Source organism: Saccopteryx leptura, chromosome 9 (assembly GCF_036850995.1).
Source record: "Saccopteryx leptura isolate mSacLep1 chromosome 9, mSacLep1_pri_phased_curated, whole genome shotgun sequence".
In the NCBI taxonomy this organism is placed as follows: Eukaryota; Metazoa; Chordata; class Mammalia; order Chiroptera; family Emballonuridae; genus Saccopteryx; species Saccopteryx leptura.
Window position 1 is genome coordinate 44,623,826 of NC_089511.1, and position 18,533 is coordinate 44,642,358.

Sequence of the window (18,533 nt, forward strand, 5' to 3'; positions counted from 1 at the left end):
AGATGATGCAAGCATATTTCTCACAGTGCCAAGACATAGCAAGTGTATAATAACAATTAAACTCAGCAGTATGATTTTAATAGTATTAGTTATTACTATCACCCTTATTATGACGTTTGAAGTTGGTTTCCATTTTAAAGTTAACAATATTGATTTCTTGTTTCATTTGGTTCATCATTTGTTTATTCCAAATTTACTCGGTGCCAGGAATTGATGTTCAGGAAGAAAGGGCTTGGCGTAGGAGAGGAAGGGTATGCTCCATGGCCAGACCCCATTCCAGTTTATCCTCTTTCCCATTCTAAGCCTCAGGAAGGGTTTGATCAAGGAGTTAGGACAGCATATGAAAGGTAAGAGGGAAATTTATCTCAAAGCCAACAAAATGACTTCACGTCAAGAATTTGACCCCCCATCGTATCCTACCTAACTCTCCCCCATCAGAGCACCCTGAGTTCCCTAGCCTTGAACCCACCATGACCTCTATTTGCCCCTCACCCCACCAGAGGCTGTGGTCAGCAGTGGACGAGTAGAAAAGTCCCCACATGAACAGGAGATTAAATTTTTTGCCAAGGCGAGTGGTGGGCTCTGAAGCTGGAGGGGCTGGGGGCTGAGTGGGCGGGGCTCCCTACCCTTCATACAGTCACACTCATCTCTCCCTCCCAACCCAGATCCTGCTTCCTTTGATCAACCAGTACTTCACCAACCACTGCCTGTATTTCCTGTCCACACCTGCCAAAGTGCTGGGCAGTGGTGGTCATGCCTCCAATAAGGAGAAGGAAATGATTACCAGGTGGGTTGCACTGTGATCTGACCCAGTCCACTGACCTCGCAATATTGTAATCCTGGACCTTATATTCCACCTTGGACGTTAGGGACTCTGTCTGGGGTGCCCAGTACTGACCAACTCTACGTACAGAGGCAATGAAAGTGCTAGGGTGACCAACTGTCCTGGAGTGCTGGGACTGAAGGGTTCTCCGGGACTTAGGACTTTCAGGCAAACTGAGATGAATTGGTTGCCCTGTCAGGCCTACGCCTGTTGGCTCAGCGGTAGGGCATCAACCCAACATGTGGAAGTTCCAGGTTCGATTCCCAGTCAGGGAACAGGAGAGGTGGCCATCTGCTTCTTCCTCTCCCCCCTCTATCTGGTTCTTTCTCTCTCTCTTCCCCTCCCACAGCCAGTGGCTCAATTGATTCGAGCACATCAGCCTGAGCACTGCCCAGGTGCTGCTGGGGCACTAAGGATGGCTCTGTGGAGCCTCTGCCTCAGGCGCTATAAATAGCTCCATTGCCAGCAGCCCCAGACTGGGATTGCTGGTGGATCCTGGTCCTGGCCCATGCGGCAGTCTGTCTCTGTATCTCCCCTACTCTCTCTCTCAAAAAAAAAAAGAAAGGCAGACCAGCCTCCCCATCTGAAAACATGCCATTTATTGCCTCTGACTCACAAGCTTACTCATCTCTCTGCCCCTTCCTACCCCTCCTGTCTCCTTTATTTTTCCTCTGCCATTATACCTCCTCCTGGCTCTGTCTTCTGTCCCTTTCCCTCTGGCCTTGCCTTCTCTAATTGTGTTACCACTGCCCTTGTCCCGGTGGAGTCCTTGCCCCCTGTTTCCCCTGTCTTTCTGTTTCTTTCTCTATCATTAGCCTCTTCTGCAAACTTGCTGCTCTTGTCCGTCACCGAGTCTCTCTCTTTGGTAAGTAGCTCTGCTCCCTGAGCCCTTCTTAGTCTCCCCTCTCTTCCCTACATTACCAACTCTACCCTGAATAAATATGGCTGAGGCTCATGCCTTAATTTAAACATTTACTGTGTTCTTCCCTGGACCCAACATGGACAGGGTAGATCTGGGGACAGGGCAGTACCTGGGACAGTCCTGGGCCCTGCTCTCATGGAGGTCCCAGGCCAGGGGGAAATAGACTCATCAGCAGACAGGGCTGAGGGGGCAGGGCCAGAATGGGGGAGGGTCAGAAGGAGGGGACAGGGCTTGGATGGGTAAAAACAGGGGCTATGGGAATCTGGGTGGGGGTGGGGAGAGATCATTTGGGGTGGATGTGGAGGGAGGGAGGTCCAGTCCTGTCGTCCTTCCTTTATTCAAGCTCATCTTCCTCCCTCAGGGACGGATGCCCCAGCTGTAGTCAACTGTCTTCACATCCTGGCACGCTCTCTGGATGCCAGGTATGGCTAACGTTCCTGGTGCCTACTCTTAGATTCTCCAAAATCTAAACTCCCAGATTCTAGAAATGGGGTGCCCCCACTTCCCTCCTAGGACGGTGATGAAGTCAGGCCCAGAGATCGTGAAGGCTGGCCTCCGTTCCTTCTTTGAGAGTGCCTCAGAGGACATTGAGAAGATGGTGGAGAACCTGCGGCTAGGCAAGGTGTCCCAGGCCCGCACGCAGGTGAAGGGTGTGGGCCAGAACCTCACCTACACCACTGTGGCCCTGCTGCCCGTCCTCACCACCCTCTTCCAGCACATCGCTCAGCACCAGTTTGGAGATGATGTCATCTGTAAGGGCTCCTGACCCCACAGTAGGGGTGGGGCGGGGTCAGTTCAGCCAAAACCTCTCATCCTTGTGCGACTGTTAGAATCCTCAGGTGTTTAAGTATGTATTTGTTGAGTGGGCTTATTGCCATAAGCAAGTGTGTATTCAATAAGTTAGTAGGTAATAGAATGAGTTAATTAGGATATGAGTTCAGCAGCTCTATTAAAAGAGCCTAAATTACCATCATTTAAGCAAGATAGATGTGTATTTCTGTCTCATGTAACAGTTTACTTGTAAGTGGATCATGTCAGGATCCCAGGTTGCCTCCATTTTGTTATTCTACGATCTCTGAAATATTGCCCTTATCCATGTGATCCAGTGGGAGAGGAGAGAAAGCAAAGCAGAGGGCACCTCAGTTCTCTGAAAGGAACACCCTAGAAGTGGTCGGCATCACTCCTGCTTACATCTGTCCCATTGGCCAGAACTTAGTTCATGGCCCATGTTGCTGCAAAGGAAGCTGGGAAAGTAGCCTCTATTCTGGGAGGTCATGTGTTAAGCTAAGATTTTGGAGGTTTATTACTAGGAAGAATAGAAGTACAGAAAGAAGGTAAGAACAGATGCTGGGAGTCACTTAGCAGTGTTTGCCGTATTTATTCTACCAAATGGCACCTCACCTGGGACATTGAAACAGAGTACACACATACTATTGTTAAAGAGACATAAACGCCTGACCAGGTGGTGGCGCAGTGGATAGAGCATCAGACTGGGACGCAGAGGATCCAGGTTTGAGACCCTGAGGTCGCCAGCTTGAGCGTAGGCTCATCTGGTTTGAGCAAGACTCACCATCTTGAGCCCAAAGTCTCTGGCTCGAGCAAGGAGTCACTCAGTTTGATGTAGCCCCCCAGTCAAGGCACATATGAGAAAGCAATCAATGAATAACTAAGGTGCCACAATGAAGAATTGATGCTTCTCATCTCTCTCCCTTCCTGTCTGTCTGTCCCTATCTGTCCCTATTTCTGACTCTCTCTGTCTCAGTCACAGGAGACATAAGCAAGATGAAACACCCATGGGGTGTCATGACATTATGTGTTCAGGTACTCAAATTCCTTATAGGATGTGGCCTGGACCATGGGGGAACTGGAGAAGGACAGGAAGGGTTGATGGGAGGAGGTACTCAGGAGACTGAGGAGATGGGCTGTGGAGGGGGGGTGTTCAGCATAAGGTCCAAGGCCCTGATCTGGAGACCTTGGGACAGTGGGGCCTCCATGAGACATACTGGGGAGATGCTGAGGTCAGTTGAGGACTCAGTGAGCAACCCAGAGGATGCCCAGGGGAAGCATCCAGAATGGAGTGTAGGGCTGATGAGTTGTGGGGACTGAGGGATAGTACAGCCATGTCCCAAATCACTGTTTATTTGAAATTAGAATCTAGTGATAAAAGTAAGAAAAGTAAAACTTGGATGGGGTCCCCACCAACATTTTATTTTGAAATGTTAATAATATACAGAAAAGTCAAAGGAAGAGACTTGTTTATTTTCATCTTTTATTCAATGATAAGAGGGGAGGCAGAGAGACAGACTGGCATGCACCTCGATTGGGGTCTGCCTGGCAAGCTCCCTATGGGGCAGTGCTCCGTTGCTTGGCAACTGAGCTATTTTTAGCATCTGAGGTAGAGGCCATGGAGCCATCCTCAGCACCCAACTCCCTTGAACCATGGCTGTGGGAGGAAAAGACAGACAGAGAGAGTGACAGAGTGGAGGGGGAGGGGTGGAGAAGCAGATGGTCACTTCTCCTATGTGCCCTGACTGAGGATTGAACCCAGGACCTCCACATGCTGGGTGGACACTGTACCACTGAGCCAGCCAGCTGGGGCTTGGAAGATACTTGTTAAGAACTTGCTCCATTTGTGTTACTTTTCACTTTATGGGTGAAAGGATCTACAGACTTTTTAAAACTTTTGAATGTGAGTGGCACACATAGTGAGATCTCATCCATAAATATTCAGCTTGCATCTCCTACATAGGAACCTTCTCTCATGTAACCACAATGTCAATATCACCCCTAACCTGACTATATTTAAATTTCCCTATTACCCTCAAACTGCCTTTGATTTAAAAAAAAAAAATCAAAATACACTGGTGTTTCTCTCATGGCTTTGTAGTCTCTTTTCTTTTCTTTCTTTTTTTTTTTACAAAGACAGAGAGTCAGAGAGAGGAATAGATAGGGACAGACAGACAGGAACGGAGAGAGATGAGAAGCATCAATCATCAGTTTTTCGTTGTGACACCTTAGTTGTTCATTGATTGCTTTCTCATATGTGCCTTGACCGCGGGCCTTCAGCAGACCAAGTGACCCCTTGCTCGAGCCAGTGACCTTGGGTCCAAGCTGGTGAGCTTTTGCTCAAACCTGACAAGCCCGCGCTCAAGCTGGTGACCTCGTGGTCTCAAACCTGGGTCCTTCCACATCCCAGTCCGATGCTCTATCCACTGCGCCACTGCCTGGTCAGGCTGTAGTCTCTTTTCAATCTAGAACAGTCCCCCTGCCCTCTTCTTGCCTAGTGACATTTGTGGTGTTGATGAGGTTCTTAACCTGACCTTCCAAGGAGGCTGTGTGGATAACCTAGAATTGGGTAGTCAGGGTTGCGTGTTTGCATTTTTCTGGTGGGAGTGTCCATCACTATCAAATAGATCCATGACTCCTCTCCAAGGAGAGAATGACAATGAGCCTTTATTGAGTGCCTGTTGTGTGCTTGTTTTTATTGCTTTCCGAGTATTAACTCTTTTGATACTCACAGTAACCCCCACATGAGGAAGATACTATAATTACCCCCATTTTACAGATAGGAAAACAAGCCAAGATAGTGGTATTTACTCAAGTCACAAAACTAATAAATGGCAGGCAGCTCTACAGTCTCTGCTTTTACTCACCATTTGGATACCGGAAACTGGGGTTGCGGGAGCTGGTATGGTAGGCACATCCTCAACACTTGTTCTCTCTCTCTCAGTGGATGACGTTCAGGTCTCATGCTACCGGACACTGTGCAGTATCTACTCTTTGGGAACAACCAGGAACTCTTATGTGGAGAAGTAAGTAGGAACAGCCATAGTTTGGAGCTAGGGTGGGTGCTGTGGGGGCTCAGGGAAGGGAGGGCACAAGAGAAGAGTGAGGCCTGACCTGCGGTGGCACAGTGGATAAAGCGTCGACCTGGAAATGCTGAGGTCGCCGGTTTGAAACCCTGGGCTTGCCTGGTCAAGGCATATATGGGAGTTGATGCTTCCAGCTCCTCCCCCCTTCTCTCTCTCTCTCTCTGTGTCTCTCTCCTGTCTCTCTCTCTCTCTCTCTGTCTCTCTCTCTGCTCTCTAAAAATGAATAAATAAAAAATAAATAAATAAAAATTAAAAAAAAAGAGAAGAGTGAAAAGCAGGGGAGATGTTCAAAGTTTTCAACGACAGACTCACACATTGTGACAGTTGCAGTTCCCCAAGGTGGCCACACGAGGGCACTCAGGAAGGCCCACAAAGGAAGTGGAGGCCACCCTCAGGGGAGGTAAGGGGCGGGGCAGGTGGGCACCAGGCACTTGTGGCCGGGATGCTAGGTTGTTCTTTGCTGAGGAACAAGCTTGCCCTGGCAAGGGGCCTGCAGAAATGAGGGCGGCACACAGGAGCCATAGCACACTGGGGACAGTGGGAAGGGCCCTGGCAGTGCTCCTGTGGGCTCTCCTGAGAGGGCACTCAAGAAGCCCAGGGGAAAGGCCACACTGTGGCGACCGGTAGGCAGCCGCTCTGGTCCAGAGGCTTCTGGGGAGAGTAACTTCTGAGGAGGCCAGGGCTGGGACCCAGGTCTCGGCAGAGGAGGACATGGGAGCTAAGGAGCTGCCTCTTCCAGGCTGCGGCCAGCCCTTGGGGAGTGCCTAGCCTGCCTGGCAGCGGCCATGCCTGTGGCGTTCCTGGAGCCTCAGCTGAACGAGTATAATGCCTGCTCTGTGTACACCACCAAGTCTCCCCGGGAGCGGGCCAGTAAGTTGTGGGGCTAAGGCAGCTGTCAGGGTTCCATTCCACCCAGCATGGGGCCCAGGGCAGGGCCCACGTTGGGGGCAGTGTGGCCTAATCTGGGCTCTGAGGGGCTGAGGATTCCCAGCTTCAGATTGGGGAATTCCAGGGTTTGTGGGGATCCTGGTTTGTCTGAGGGTGATGGGTTGGCATGCCCTGACCCCCCTCTCTGCACCCCAGTCTTGGGGCTCCCCAACAGTGTTGAGGAAATGTGCCCTGACATCCCGGTGCTGGAGCGGCTCATGGCAGACATCGGGGTCCTGGCTGAGTCAGGGGCCCGCTACACGGAGATGCCACATGTCATTGAGATTACACTGCCCATGCTGTGCAGCTACCTGCCCCGCTGGTGGGAGCGCGGGCCTGAGGTGCCCCCACCGGCCCTGCCTGCTGGGGCCCTCCCACCCTGCACAGCTGTCACCTCTGACCACCTCAACTCCCTGCTGGGGAATATCCTGCGAATCATCGTCAACAACCTGGGCATTGACGAGGCCTCGTGGATGAAGCGGCTTGCTGGTGCGTCCGGAGGGACTCCGTTTCTGAGAGCTAGAACCAGGGTCCTTGATCTGATGGTCTGAGAGGGAGATCCTGGGGTTCATGGTTCCCCCAGGAGGGAAGTGGGAGGAGTCAGAGTCTTGGTTTTCTCAGGATCAAAAGTTAGGGATCATCACAAGGGGTCAGATTCTCAGACTTAGAGGGTTTGGGCTGGACGGGTGAGTCCAGGGAGTACTCTAGTCCTACTTCTGAATTTCTAGAACCTTAGAGTGGGTTACGTCAGGGTGTAGGAGCTGGGTCAGAAGCCTGAGTTCCTTATGCAAATGGTCAGAGAATGAGGTCCCTGATAAGAATGGGGTAGTAGGTTATAAGTAAAAAAAATTAACCTTAAAAGGACTGGGATTCCTGGCTTAGAAATTCTGTGTCAGGAACTGGATCAAACTAGTCAGGGCTGGGATCAAAGGCCAGGGTCAGAGGCCAGAGGCGAGGTAAGAAGCCATAGGTCAGAAAACATGTAATGAGGAAGAGTCTGGGCAGGGGCCAGCCCAGTGGTTAAAGACTGGGGTGAGAGTCACCAGCTAGTGTATGGTATCAGGTAAGGATTCAGATTGGGTCAGAGGTCAGGAACAGGAATTAGGCTGGGGTCATAAGTTTAGGTTAAGGGTTATGGTTGGGATCAGGGTTCAGAGGCTATGTCAGAGGTCAGGGCCCAAGGTCAAGAGTGGGATTAAATACAGAGTGTCCATAAAGTCATGGTGCACTTTTGACCGGTCACAGGAAAGCAACAAAAGACGATAGAAATGTGAAATCTGCACCAAATAAAAGGAAAACTCTCCCAGTTTCATACCTATTCAGTACAGTTCGATGTGGGCTCACACACAGATTTTTTAGGACTCCTTAGGTTGCTATTCCTATAGCCTCTACAGACTCGTCACTGACTGATGGCCTACCAGAACGGGGTTTCTCCACCAAACTGCCGGTTTCCTTCAACTGTTTATCCCACCAAGTAATGTTATTCCTATGTGGTGGTGCTTCGTTATAAACGTGCCGATATTCATGTTGCACTTTGGTCACGGATTCGAATTTAGCGAGCCACAGAACACACTGAACTTTCCTCTGTACCGTCCACATCTCGACTGGCATGGCCATGGGCTGCTCCGCTGTATACACGGTGTTACGTCATCATCTGCGCATGTGCACATGCTGCCACATCATCCTACAGAAACTGGGAGGGTTTTCCTTTTATTTGGTGCAGATTTCACATTTGTATTGTCTTTTGTTGCTTTCCTGTGACCGGTCAAAAGTGCACCATGACTTTACGGACACACTGTAGATGCTAAGGTCGGAAGTCAGGGTCAATGACAGCTTCTGGGTCAAAGATAAAGGTTGGGAGTCATGGGATGGAAACAGAGGTCACGGGTGGCATCAGAGGTAACAGGTCAGATGTTGGTGTGAGAGGCTGGTCAGTCATCAGTGTCCCCCATTTGTTCCGGCAGTGTTTGCGCAGCCCATCGTGAGCCGGGCCCGGCCTGAGCTCCTACACACACACTTCATCCCGACCATTGGGCGGCTGCGCAAGCGGGCGGGGAAGGTGGTGGCTGAGGAGGAGCAGCTGCGCCTGGAGGCCAAGGCAGAAGCCGAGGAGGGTGAGCTTCTGGTACGGGACGAGTTCTCTGTGCTCTGCAGGGACCTGTATGCCCTCTATCCTCTGCTCATCCGCTACGTGGACAACAACAGGTCAGCATATCCCCAGCCATCCCCTGATCTCGGCTCCCTTAAACCCCCATCTGACCCCTCAACTCGCTATAAATTTCTTGCAATTCTCACCTAACCTTCTGCCTCCAAATCCATTGCTTCTGGCCCAATAAAATCCAACCCACTGGATTTAATCCGCTTCTGCCCCTTTGCACCGCAAAGCCCCTGTGCAGTTGCAATGTCAGCCATAAGGAGCCCTGCTTTTCCTCCAGCACTGGGCCTCCAGGCTTGGGTAGATGGGGTGTCTGATATTTGTGCAGTGAAGCCCAATCATCAGGCCTTCTGTCATTGGGAGAAGATAGTCCAGATGCGGCCAGCCTCCTTTTCTCCAGAAACATAGATCTTTAATAAAAGGGCAAGTAAAGGTATGAAGCAATTGATAACATCTCCCTAAAATTAGAAACTGTTTAAAGAATTATTAACTCCTGCCTGACCGGTGGTGGTGCAGTGGATAGAGCATTGGCCTGAGACACTGAGGACCCAAGTTCAAAACCCTGAAGTTGCCGGCTTGAGCACAGGCTCATCCAGCTTGAACACAGGCTCAGCAGATTGAGTGTGGGGTCACCAGCTTGAGCGTGGGATCGTAGACATGACCCCATGATCACTGGCTTGAGCCCAAGGTCACTGGCTTGAGCAAGGGGTCACTGGGCTTGTCTAGTCAAGGCACGCATGAGAAGCAGTAAATGAACAGCTAAAAAAGTGCCACAGCTATGATTGATGCTTCTCATCAATCTGTCTCTCTCGCTAAAAAAAAAAAAAAGAGAGAGAATTATTAACTCCTAGGTGCAGCCTAATCCAGGGTTAGCAAATGAATTTCAACTCCAGTTCCATCCTGGTTGAAAAAGATTTTAAGCCTGACCAGGCGGTGGTGCAGTGGATAGAGCGTCGGACTGGGATGCGGAGGACCCAGGTTCGAGACCCTGAGGTCGCCAGCTTGAGCGTGGGCTTGTCTGGTTTGAGCAAAGCTCACCAGCTTGAGCCCAAGGTCGCTGGCTCCAGCAAGCAGTCACTCAGTCTGCTGTAGCCCCCTGGTCAAAACACATATGAGAAAGCAATCAACAAACAACTAAGGTGCCTCAACGCAGAATTGATGCTTCTCATCTCTCTCTCATCTCTCTCCCTTCCTTTCTGTCCCTCTCTCTGACTCTGTCTCTGTCAGAAAATAAATAAATGAAAAAAAAAATTTTTTTTTAAAAAAGATTTTAAGTTTGCACAAGACTTTGTGAGAAAGCCCTGCCTGTCACGGGGAGAAAAGGGAAGTAGTGGTATGCGTGCTGGGTGCGTCCTTGCGCGTCGTCTTTGTGCTCACCAGTGGGCATTGCTACAGGGTAGTTTCCTAAAAGTGGGAGTGCTAGATTCAAAGAGTTTAAACTAGTAAAGATTATATCCCACAGTGAAATACTACACAACGATGAAAATGCACAAAGTCACAACACACAACATGGATGTCACAAACATCAGGTTGAATGAAAGAAGCCAGGAAAATGACAAATCGAGTACATATCATATCTATTTATGTAACATTCAAAAACAGACAAATAATTCATGGTCTGTAAGTCAAGATAAGGGTCATTTTTCGAGAGAAAGGATGTAGGAGTGGCTGAGAGGGACACAAGAATAGTTCTGGGGACTGGTAATGTTCTTTTTCTTGACTTGGGTGGTGGTTACATAAGAATGTGCACTTTGTGATAGATAATTCATCAAGTTGACACTTTATATGTACACTATACTTCAATAAAAAAGCAGAGAAAGAAAAAAAAACTTGTAAAAGAATGGCCATTTAAAATTTTTAAGTCAGCCCTGGCCAGATAGCTCAGTTGGTTAGAACATCATCCCAAAGTGCAGAGGTTGCTGGTTCAATCCCCGGTTGGAGCACATACAGTGACAGATCGGTGTTCCTGTTTGTCTCTCTCTCCCTTCTTCTCTCACTAAAATCAATAAATAAACATTTTAAAATTTTAAGTCATTTCAATGCCCAGATTACCTAGAAAACTCTACCCCTCTGAAGTCTCCTAGTCCCCCTGACTCCCCTGAGATCTCTTGTGTGACCCCCTCTCCTGGGTGTTCCACCCCCATCCCTCACCCGCTCCTTCCCTGATGCCCAGGGCACACTGGCTGACAGAGCCCAATCCCAACGGCGAGGAGCTGTTCAGGATGGTGGGCGAGATCTTCATCTACTGGTGCAAGTCCCATGTGAGTCCCTATCCCCCCCCCTCTTTATACCTGAGAGGCTGCTGCCCCGAGATGCCCTCCCCCACCCTGTCTGAACCCAGTACTGCCTCTGCCAACAGAACTTTAAGCGTGAGGAGCAGAACTTTGTGGTCCAGAATGAGATCAACAACATGTCATTTCTGACTGCTGACAACAAGAGCAAAATGGCCAAGGTGGGTGCCTTGCTCTGGGAGGTGTCCTTAGTGGGGGAGGGGGGGGGAGGAACACACCCCAGGGCTTCCTACCTGCCACCTCCTCATCCAGCCAGCTGCCCCATCCTGGGGCAGGGTCACTTTCCCTGCCGCCCTCACAGCTTTGTCCTCTCTCATATCTTGCATTTCCTTCCTCATATCCCCATTATCCCATGTCCCCCTTCCTTCTCCCCTTATACTTCTCAGTATTGCCCTCTTCAGGGTTCTAAAGGACAAACCCACTCACCCTGAGTCAAGGTGTGGGAATGCCCTACTAGGGGATGTGTGTCCAGTGGGGCAAAGAAGCCGGGGTCGGGCAAACGGAGTTGGGCCTGGGGTCTTCTGAGGGATTGGGGTAACCCTTCTTGTCTCTGTCTGCCACCTGATGAAGCAGGCGGGAGATGCACAGGTCAGCCCCTTGTCTGGAACCTTTCGCATGGCACTTGACTAATCCCCTCTTCTCCACAAGCCCAGCCTCTGCAGCCCCTCCAGAAAACCCCTGCCCTGCCCTTGTTCCCCACCCATCATCCTTTGCTCCCAGTCACCAAATTCTTTCTCTCTGCCCCTCCCCACCCCCAACCAACCATTCCCTTCCCAACCCTCAGTTTTAAGCAATTTACTTTTTTTTTAACTTTTGTTAAAAAAAAAAACAAGCAAGCAAGCAAATAAAAAAACTCCTCTGAGCTTTCCCCAAAGCATCTAAGCACTGTGGGCTGAGGTCATGAGGAATGGGAATGGGGATGGGACAGGCACGCGCATGGTGGGTTTTTAAGGCTTGGGCTCTGGAATTCGACAGACTTGGGTTAGAATCCTGACTGACAGTTGGCTGGGTGACCTTGGTCAACAGTCATCCTTTTGAGCCTCTGATGGCATTCAGCCAGTGGCCCGTAACCCAGGGCTCTGCAAGGACTCAGATGCTGCATGTTTGGCCTCCATATTGTGAGCCAGTGTGGATGTGGCTCTGGCCAAAGCTTGTCCCTGGGGCTTCTCACTAGCATGACTGGGGTGGCCCTGACCCCGGGTCTGCACCCAAGGCTTCAGAACACGGCTGTGGAACTCCATGCCCCGTGTTTCTGTTCCCAGATCTTTCTGGATCTCTCTCGCATCTTCTGTCTTCCTGTGTCCTTGTCTATCTCAGACTCTCAGTGTCTCTTTTTTTTCTTCCTTGTCTCTTGAGACCCTGCATCTTTATTTCATCCTGGGGAACTCAGTCTTGAGATATGAAGTGTGGGGTTGTGCATGTTTTTTGTGGGGAGGTGGTACTCGGAGTTCTTCGGGGATTCTGGGAGAAGATTGCCTGAGGTTGAGGAAGGCCTGGGGTTGGGGGGAGAATCTGTAAGGGTTTGGGATAGAAGTTGGGAATTTGGGATAGGGGTGGGTCTGGGGCAGGGGGCTTGGGTCTGGGACAGTTAAGACTGGGGATGTGAAGTGAAATGTCAGCAAGGTCTTGGGTGGAAACAAACAGGCTCTGAGATGGAGGTATCTGGGTTGGGGGCTGCAGTGTGGACGATGGCTGTGAGGGTGGGAGTCAGGCATGGGGCTGGGATGGGACTCAGGCTGGTGCTGAGCCTCCTGTCCCCACAGTCGGGTGGCTCAGACCAGGAACGCACCAAGAAGAAGCGCCGGGGGGACCGGTACTCTGTGCAGACGTCGCTGATTGTGGCCACACTCAAGAAGATGCTGCCCATTGGCCTGAACATGTGTGCACCCACTGACCAGGACCTCATCGCACTGGCCAAGACCCGCTACGCCCTGGTGCCTGCCCAGCCCCATTATGGGAATCTGCCCCTAAGCCCCCACGATCCACTGGGTGCCCTTCCTTAGGACCTTACTGAATCCTTCCACAGGACCCTGAGACTTCCCCAGGGTGCTAAGGTCCCCACCCAGGAAACTGCCAGAGTCCTAGGACCTAAGGACCCTACCTGGGACCCCAGTGAAACCCATAAACACCTCTCAGATCCTCCCCACATAAGCCTCACACCAGCTGCTAGGGTAATCGGCCTAGAAGGAAAAGGGTTGTGGGTCAAGGAAGACGCTGAGCCCTCTGAAGTGACCCAGCCTGGCCATGTCTCCCCAGAAAGACACAGATGAGGAGGTCCGGGAATTTCTGCAAAACAACCTTCACCTTCAGGGAAAGGTATGCTTCCTTAATCTGCATATGGGCATGTAAGAATAATAGCAACAATAAGAGCCAACATTTGAGCACTTACTATGTACCAGGCACCCAAAAAGGACCTTAACTTATACTCCCTGCCCACTGAATCATGACAGCATTGAAAGGGGTGGGGCAGCAGGATAAGCCACACTGCACCACACTGCGCGCAGGGCCTTTCCCCACCCTCATCCCACCCTGGCAGAAGCCTAGTGGAGGGAGGGCATTGTGGGCAGGGTAGGGGTCCTCACGCCAGTCGGCTGTTCCTCCTCTCAGGTGGAAGGCTCCCCTTCTCTGCGCTGGCAGATGGCCTTGTACCGGGGCCTTCCGGGCCGGGAGGAGGACGCAGATGACCCAGAGAAGATCGTGCGCAGAGTCCAGGAAGTGTCTGCAGTGCTCTACCATCTGGAGCAGGTGGGCAGGGCGGCGAGATCTTAAGCTGCTGAGTGGCGCAAGCTGGGGGTCACAGAGTGGGCAAGGGGCAAGCCTTGGGTCTGTGGGTGGAGCCTGAGAGGAACCTTACGTTTATTTACTTATTATTATTCTTGTTGTTTTAGTTTAAAGAGAGAGACAGACAGGGACAGGCAGACAGGAAGGGAGAGAGATGAGAAGCATTAAATCATAGTTGCGGCACCTTGAGTTGTTCATTGATTGCTTTCTCATATGTGCCTTGACCAGGGGGGCTCCAGCCCAGCCAGTAACCCCTTGCTCAAGCCAGCGACCACAGGGTCATGTCTATGATCCCACGCTCAAGTCAGATGAGTCCGGCTCAAGCCCACAATCTCAGGTTTCAAGCCTGGGTTCTCTGTGTCCCAGGCCAATGCTCTATCCACTGTGCCACCTCCTGATCAGGCCGAATCTTGAGAGCATAAATTGAGACTTAGAATGGAAACTTGGGTCAGTGCTCAGTTTTGGGCCTAGGATAGAACTTTGGGTCTGTTAATGGGGCCTGATATAGACTTAATTCTATGGGCAGGGCCTTGAGTGGGTCTTGGAATTGGGGTGGGGCCTAAATAGAGATCCCGTCTGTGTATGGAGCCTAGGAGAGAAATTTCGGTCTGAAAGCAGAGACCAGATTAGAACCTTGACTCTGTCTGTAGAACCAAGGTGGGGTTCTTTTGTTTTTTGGGGGTTGTTTTCTTTTTAAGTGAGAGGAGGAGAAATAGGGAGACAGACTCCTGCATGTGCCCCAACTGGGATCTACCCGCAACCCCAGTCTGGGGAAGATGCTGTAATTAACCCAGCTATTTTTAGCACCTGAGGCTGACACTGGGACCAACCGAGGTATCCTCAGTGCTTGGGGTGATGCTCCAACCAAGGAGCCACTGGCTGTAGGAGGAGAGGAGGGAGTGAAGGGGGAAAGAAGGGGAAGAGGGAGGGGGAGAGAAGCAGATGATTGCTTCTCCTATGTGCCCTGACTGGGAATCGAACCTAAGGTGTTTCTTTGGCCCTTTGAGTTGGGCCTGAATTTGGACCTGGACATAAATGGGCAGTTTCACACGGACTGCAAGTTGGAATCAGGCCAGGGGCAGAGTCTGGGGACATAACAGATTGTCCCGCCCCCAGGTTGAGCACCCTTACAAATCCAAGAAGGCTGTGTGGCACAAGCTTTTGTCCAAGCAGCGCCGGAGGGCAGTCGTTGCCTGTTTCCGCATGACCCCCCTGTACAACCTGCCCACGTAAGACACCCAGGGAGTAGGGGAGCTAAGGGGTCTCAGAGAAAGGGTGGCTGAGAGGATGGGAGGATGGAGTGCCAAGATGATGGGCTCTTGAGGAATGGTTGGAGGAAGCAGATTCATGGGAGGTCAGAGGAGGCGTGGAGGAGAGAAGGTCCCACTGTCACCCACCCACATATTTCCCTGGCAGGCACCGGGCATGTAACATGTTTCTGGAGAGCTACAAGGCCACATGGATCCTGACTGAGGACCACAGTTTTGAGGATCGCATGATAGATGACCTTTCAGTGAGTTGGCGCCTGCCTGGAGTGTGGGGGCAGAGGTGGATAGGGCTGGCTGAGCTGCCTGTCGCTCACCTTCTGGGTCACCCTTCACATCGAGGGGTAGGAGAAAGGTGGGCCCTGCCTTGGGCAAAACCAAGGGAGTGTGCAGGATGTGGAGCACGGTAAAAAAACATCCAGTCTGGGTATGGGGGAAGACAGGAGGAGACTCTAGAAGCCTCTCCCCGCCCCTCAGAAAGCTGGGGAGCAGGAGGAGGAAGAGGAAGAAATGGAGGAGAAGAAGCCAGATCCCCTGCACCAGCTGGTCCTGCACTTCAGCCGCACTGCCCTGACTGAAAAGAGGTGAGGTCTCTTCCTAGGTCTTGGAAAAACAACCCGCTACCTCCCTGCCCCCAGCAACCTCCCTGTTCTTCAAGAGACCCTCGGTGTCCTATGGGAGCCCTGAGGCTGATCTTTCAATGTCACTTTACTAGGACATGCAGGGCCACCATTGTGCAGGCTGAACGCTTCACAAGGACATCTCCTCTGAAGGGTTCACATCACAGGCAATATCAATTTTGAGTGTTCTAGAAGAAAGCACCTTGTTCAACCAAAATCAGTATATACCTACCTAATAGGATTATTGTGAGGACTTATATACATACACCCAACACTTAGAACAGGGACAAACAGGGTCAACAGTAGATCTTGGCCATTACTTTTATTATTAGTAGTAGTAGTCGTTGTCGTCGTATTGAGGAGATCCAAGAACAAGGTTGGTGGCCATAGTTGTCAAGTGAGCCAACGGGTGGCAATATGAACCCAGAAAGTCCAGGCTTTTATCACACCATTTAAGTAACCCCAGTGGAAAGGGAACAACTTGACCAATTGCTCCAGCAAAATTCCCCAAATGAGTTCTACTGGACCAGCTTGGATCACATGACCATCTCTGACCTGTTATTGTGGTCAAGGAGATAGAAAGTACCTGATTGGCTCAGCCTTCATCACAGGCCCACTCTGGCAATGGACAGTTTACCCCAGTGGTGGGATTCAAATAATTTAACAACCGGTTCTCTGCCCTAATGACCGTTTTAAGTACAAAAAAAATGATATACCGAAAGGTAGTTTATTATTTCATGCATTTAATACTTAAATAAGAACAATAAAAGAGGTACACAAAACTAGATAAGTTTTAAAATACTAATGAAAAAATATTTAATACCTGACAGAAGAACAATAAAACTGTTATTTAAGATATTTTTGTATTCTTGATTGGCGTCCTCACTTGCAACTTTTTTCACCTGTGGACAGAATGAACATTACTATGGGTGCTTAGAATACACTGTTGCACAGATGAACGTTAAAATAGATTAAGGAATGTAAATTTGTGATTTCCACATTCAGTGGCTGCCCAGGTGCCCACCTTAGAGAGAACCCTGATTACAAGTGCCATTTTAACAACCAATTCGCCGGACTCAACAAAAAATTAGGTATCAGCTCTGCCAAACCAGTGCAAACTGGCTGAATCGCAGCACTGGTTTACCCTGTGTGAACCACACAGGCTGACCATGGATAGGGGTGGTTTTCCAAAGGAAAACTGGAAGCTGCTCTAAGACGGGGATTCTCTCCGTTGTGTCCTGACTTCTTTCCGGTTACTTCCTCAGCAAACTGGATGAGGATTACCTGTACATGGCATACGCCGATATCATGGCAAAGGTGAGGCCCTGCCCCCATCCAGGGCAAGTCCCTTTCTCAGCTGCAGTGACTGTCCGCTGAAAGGGCTGGGGGTGGCCTGGGGTATCTCCTCTGTTCCGCATCATCCCTAACTGATACTCCATCCCCAGAGCTGCCACCTGGAGGAGGGAGGGGAGAACGGTGAAGATGAAGAAGAGGTTGAGGTTTCATTTGAGGTAGGTGGGATCAGGAGGTCCTGGAGGAGAAAGGGATGGGGGACCCTAACCCAGTCATCCTCATTATTCAGCATGCATTCAGAGCAGTGCTCTGGGCCAGACCCTTGTGCTGGATGATGTTGGGGACACAGCAGTGACCAAGTCGGTCCACTGGGGAGAAGATGCATCAACCAGGCCGTAACAGAGTGTCCATGGCGGGGGTGAGGGCAGCTCAGTCAGGGGCATCAGGGCTGGGGAATCCAGAGCAGCTCAGAGGACTATGCGGGAAGTTTAGGGGACTGGGGTTGCTCAGGCAAGGTGCACGACCCAGCTGGGGGGAGGAGGGTGGCAGGGACATCCCTTCTCAGAGGAAAGGATGTTGGAGTAGGAGGGAGCCAGCTGAAGAAAAGGAGAAAGCTGTTCCAGGTAGGGAAACAGTATTTGCAAAGACCACACAGTGAGAAAGAGCTAATAAACATGCAATTAACCGATCCAATCATTAAGGCAATCAGCAAGCCTTTCCCAGAGATTCTTAACCTTTGTACCAGGGTTCCTTTTGGCATCTGGTGAAGGTTTTCTCAGAATTATATTTTTAAATGTATGAAATAAATACATAAGCATACTGAAATAGTTATCAAAATATTATTTTAAACATTTGTGATATGGTAATGTCTACTTCTTTATTATAATCTGTCAAATAACAGTGGGTCCTGTAGCTACTGTAAGTGCAAAGTAGTGAATATAAACAATATTTTGAGATGTCTACAAAAATGTGACATGGAAACATCTGTGATTCTTATTGGAGACACAGCCACAGGTTCTGCTAATATTGCTATGGTTTATGGGCTCATCCATAATGGGAGGAAATGCTACATTTAAGTTAGAGGGTAGTAAACATAAAAATAGAACTTTTTTCCTCATTCAAGTTCACAGATTTCCTGGACTTTATCTCTTGACCCTTTGGAGGTGTGTGGGCCCTGGTTAGGACTGATCCATGCCCAGGCCTGCACTAGGTGCAAGAGACAAATTGTAGGCTTCAGTCCCAAGGGCTAAAGTGGGTGTATGAGTTGAAAGAATGGGCCAGGGGATGTGGCTGGAGCAGGGAGCACAGGGGTGAGGGGCTGGGCTGTGAGGGGAAATGGCTGGGCTGGTGAGCCCAGACTCACTTGGTTCCATGGGCCCGGCTCTGCCCCAGGAGAAAGAGATGGAGAAGCAGAGGCTCCTGTACCAACAGGCACGGCTGCACAACCGAGGGGCCGCCGAGATGGTGCTGCAGATGATCAGTGCCTGCAAAGGTGCCCTCCACAGGCCTCAGGCTCTTCCTGAGCACACTCGTCCTGTCTTCACTCCCCAACCCACCCATTTCCTGTGGACCTAGCGACGCACT

At 50.5% G+C, this 18,533-nt stretch overlaps 1 protein-coding gene across 4 annotated transcripts in view; it reads left to right on the forward strand.

Moving 5' to 3' along the window:
* RYR1 (ryanodine receptor 1) overlaps positions 1 to 18,533 on the forward strand; it is a 130,456-nt gene that overhangs the window by 64,937 nt on the left and 46,986 nt on the right. For 2 of the 4 annotated variants that reach the window (XM_066348706.1, XM_066348709.1), the window contains exons 59-79: positions 501 to 568; positions 666 to 787; positions 1,639 to 1,688; positions 2,107 to 2,167; positions 2,259 to 2,497; positions 5,476 to 5,557; positions 6,357 to 6,487; positions 6,701 to 7,033; positions 8,509 to 8,749; positions 10,873 to 10,960; positions 11,059 to 11,151; positions 11,564 to 11,578; positions 12,754 to 12,924; positions 13,247 to 13,306; positions 13,598 to 13,735; positions 14,888 to 15,000; positions 15,188 to 15,284; positions 15,514 to 15,620; positions 16,922 to 16,973; positions 17,102 to 17,167; positions 18,342 to 18,441. In XM_066348706.1, coding sequence (XP_066204803.1) covers positions 501 to 568; positions 666 to 787; positions 1,639 to 1,688; positions 2,107 to 2,167; positions 2,259 to 2,497; positions 5,476 to 5,557; positions 6,357 to 6,487; positions 6,701 to 7,033; positions 8,509 to 8,749; positions 10,873 to 10,960; positions 11,059 to 11,151; positions 11,564 to 11,578; positions 12,754 to 12,924; positions 13,247 to 13,306; positions 13,598 to 13,735; positions 14,888 to 15,000; positions 15,188 to 15,284; positions 15,514 to 15,620; positions 16,922 to 16,973; positions 17,102 to 17,167; positions 18,342 to 18,441 — 2,427 coding nt within the window. The remainder of the gene's footprint in view (positions 1 to 500; positions 569 to 665; positions 788 to 1,638; positions 1,689 to 2,106; positions 2,168 to 2,258; positions 2,498 to 5,475; positions 5,558 to 6,356; positions 6,488 to 6,700; positions 7,034 to 8,508; positions 8,750 to 10,872; positions 10,961 to 11,058; positions 11,152 to 11,563; positions 11,579 to 12,753; positions 12,925 to 13,246; positions 13,307 to 13,597; positions 13,736 to 14,887; positions 15,001 to 15,187; positions 15,285 to 15,513; positions 15,621 to 16,921; positions 16,974 to 17,101; positions 17,168 to 18,341; positions 18,442 to 18,533) is intronic. The other 2 variants (XM_066348707.1, XM_066348710.1) reach the window with 1 other exon arrangement.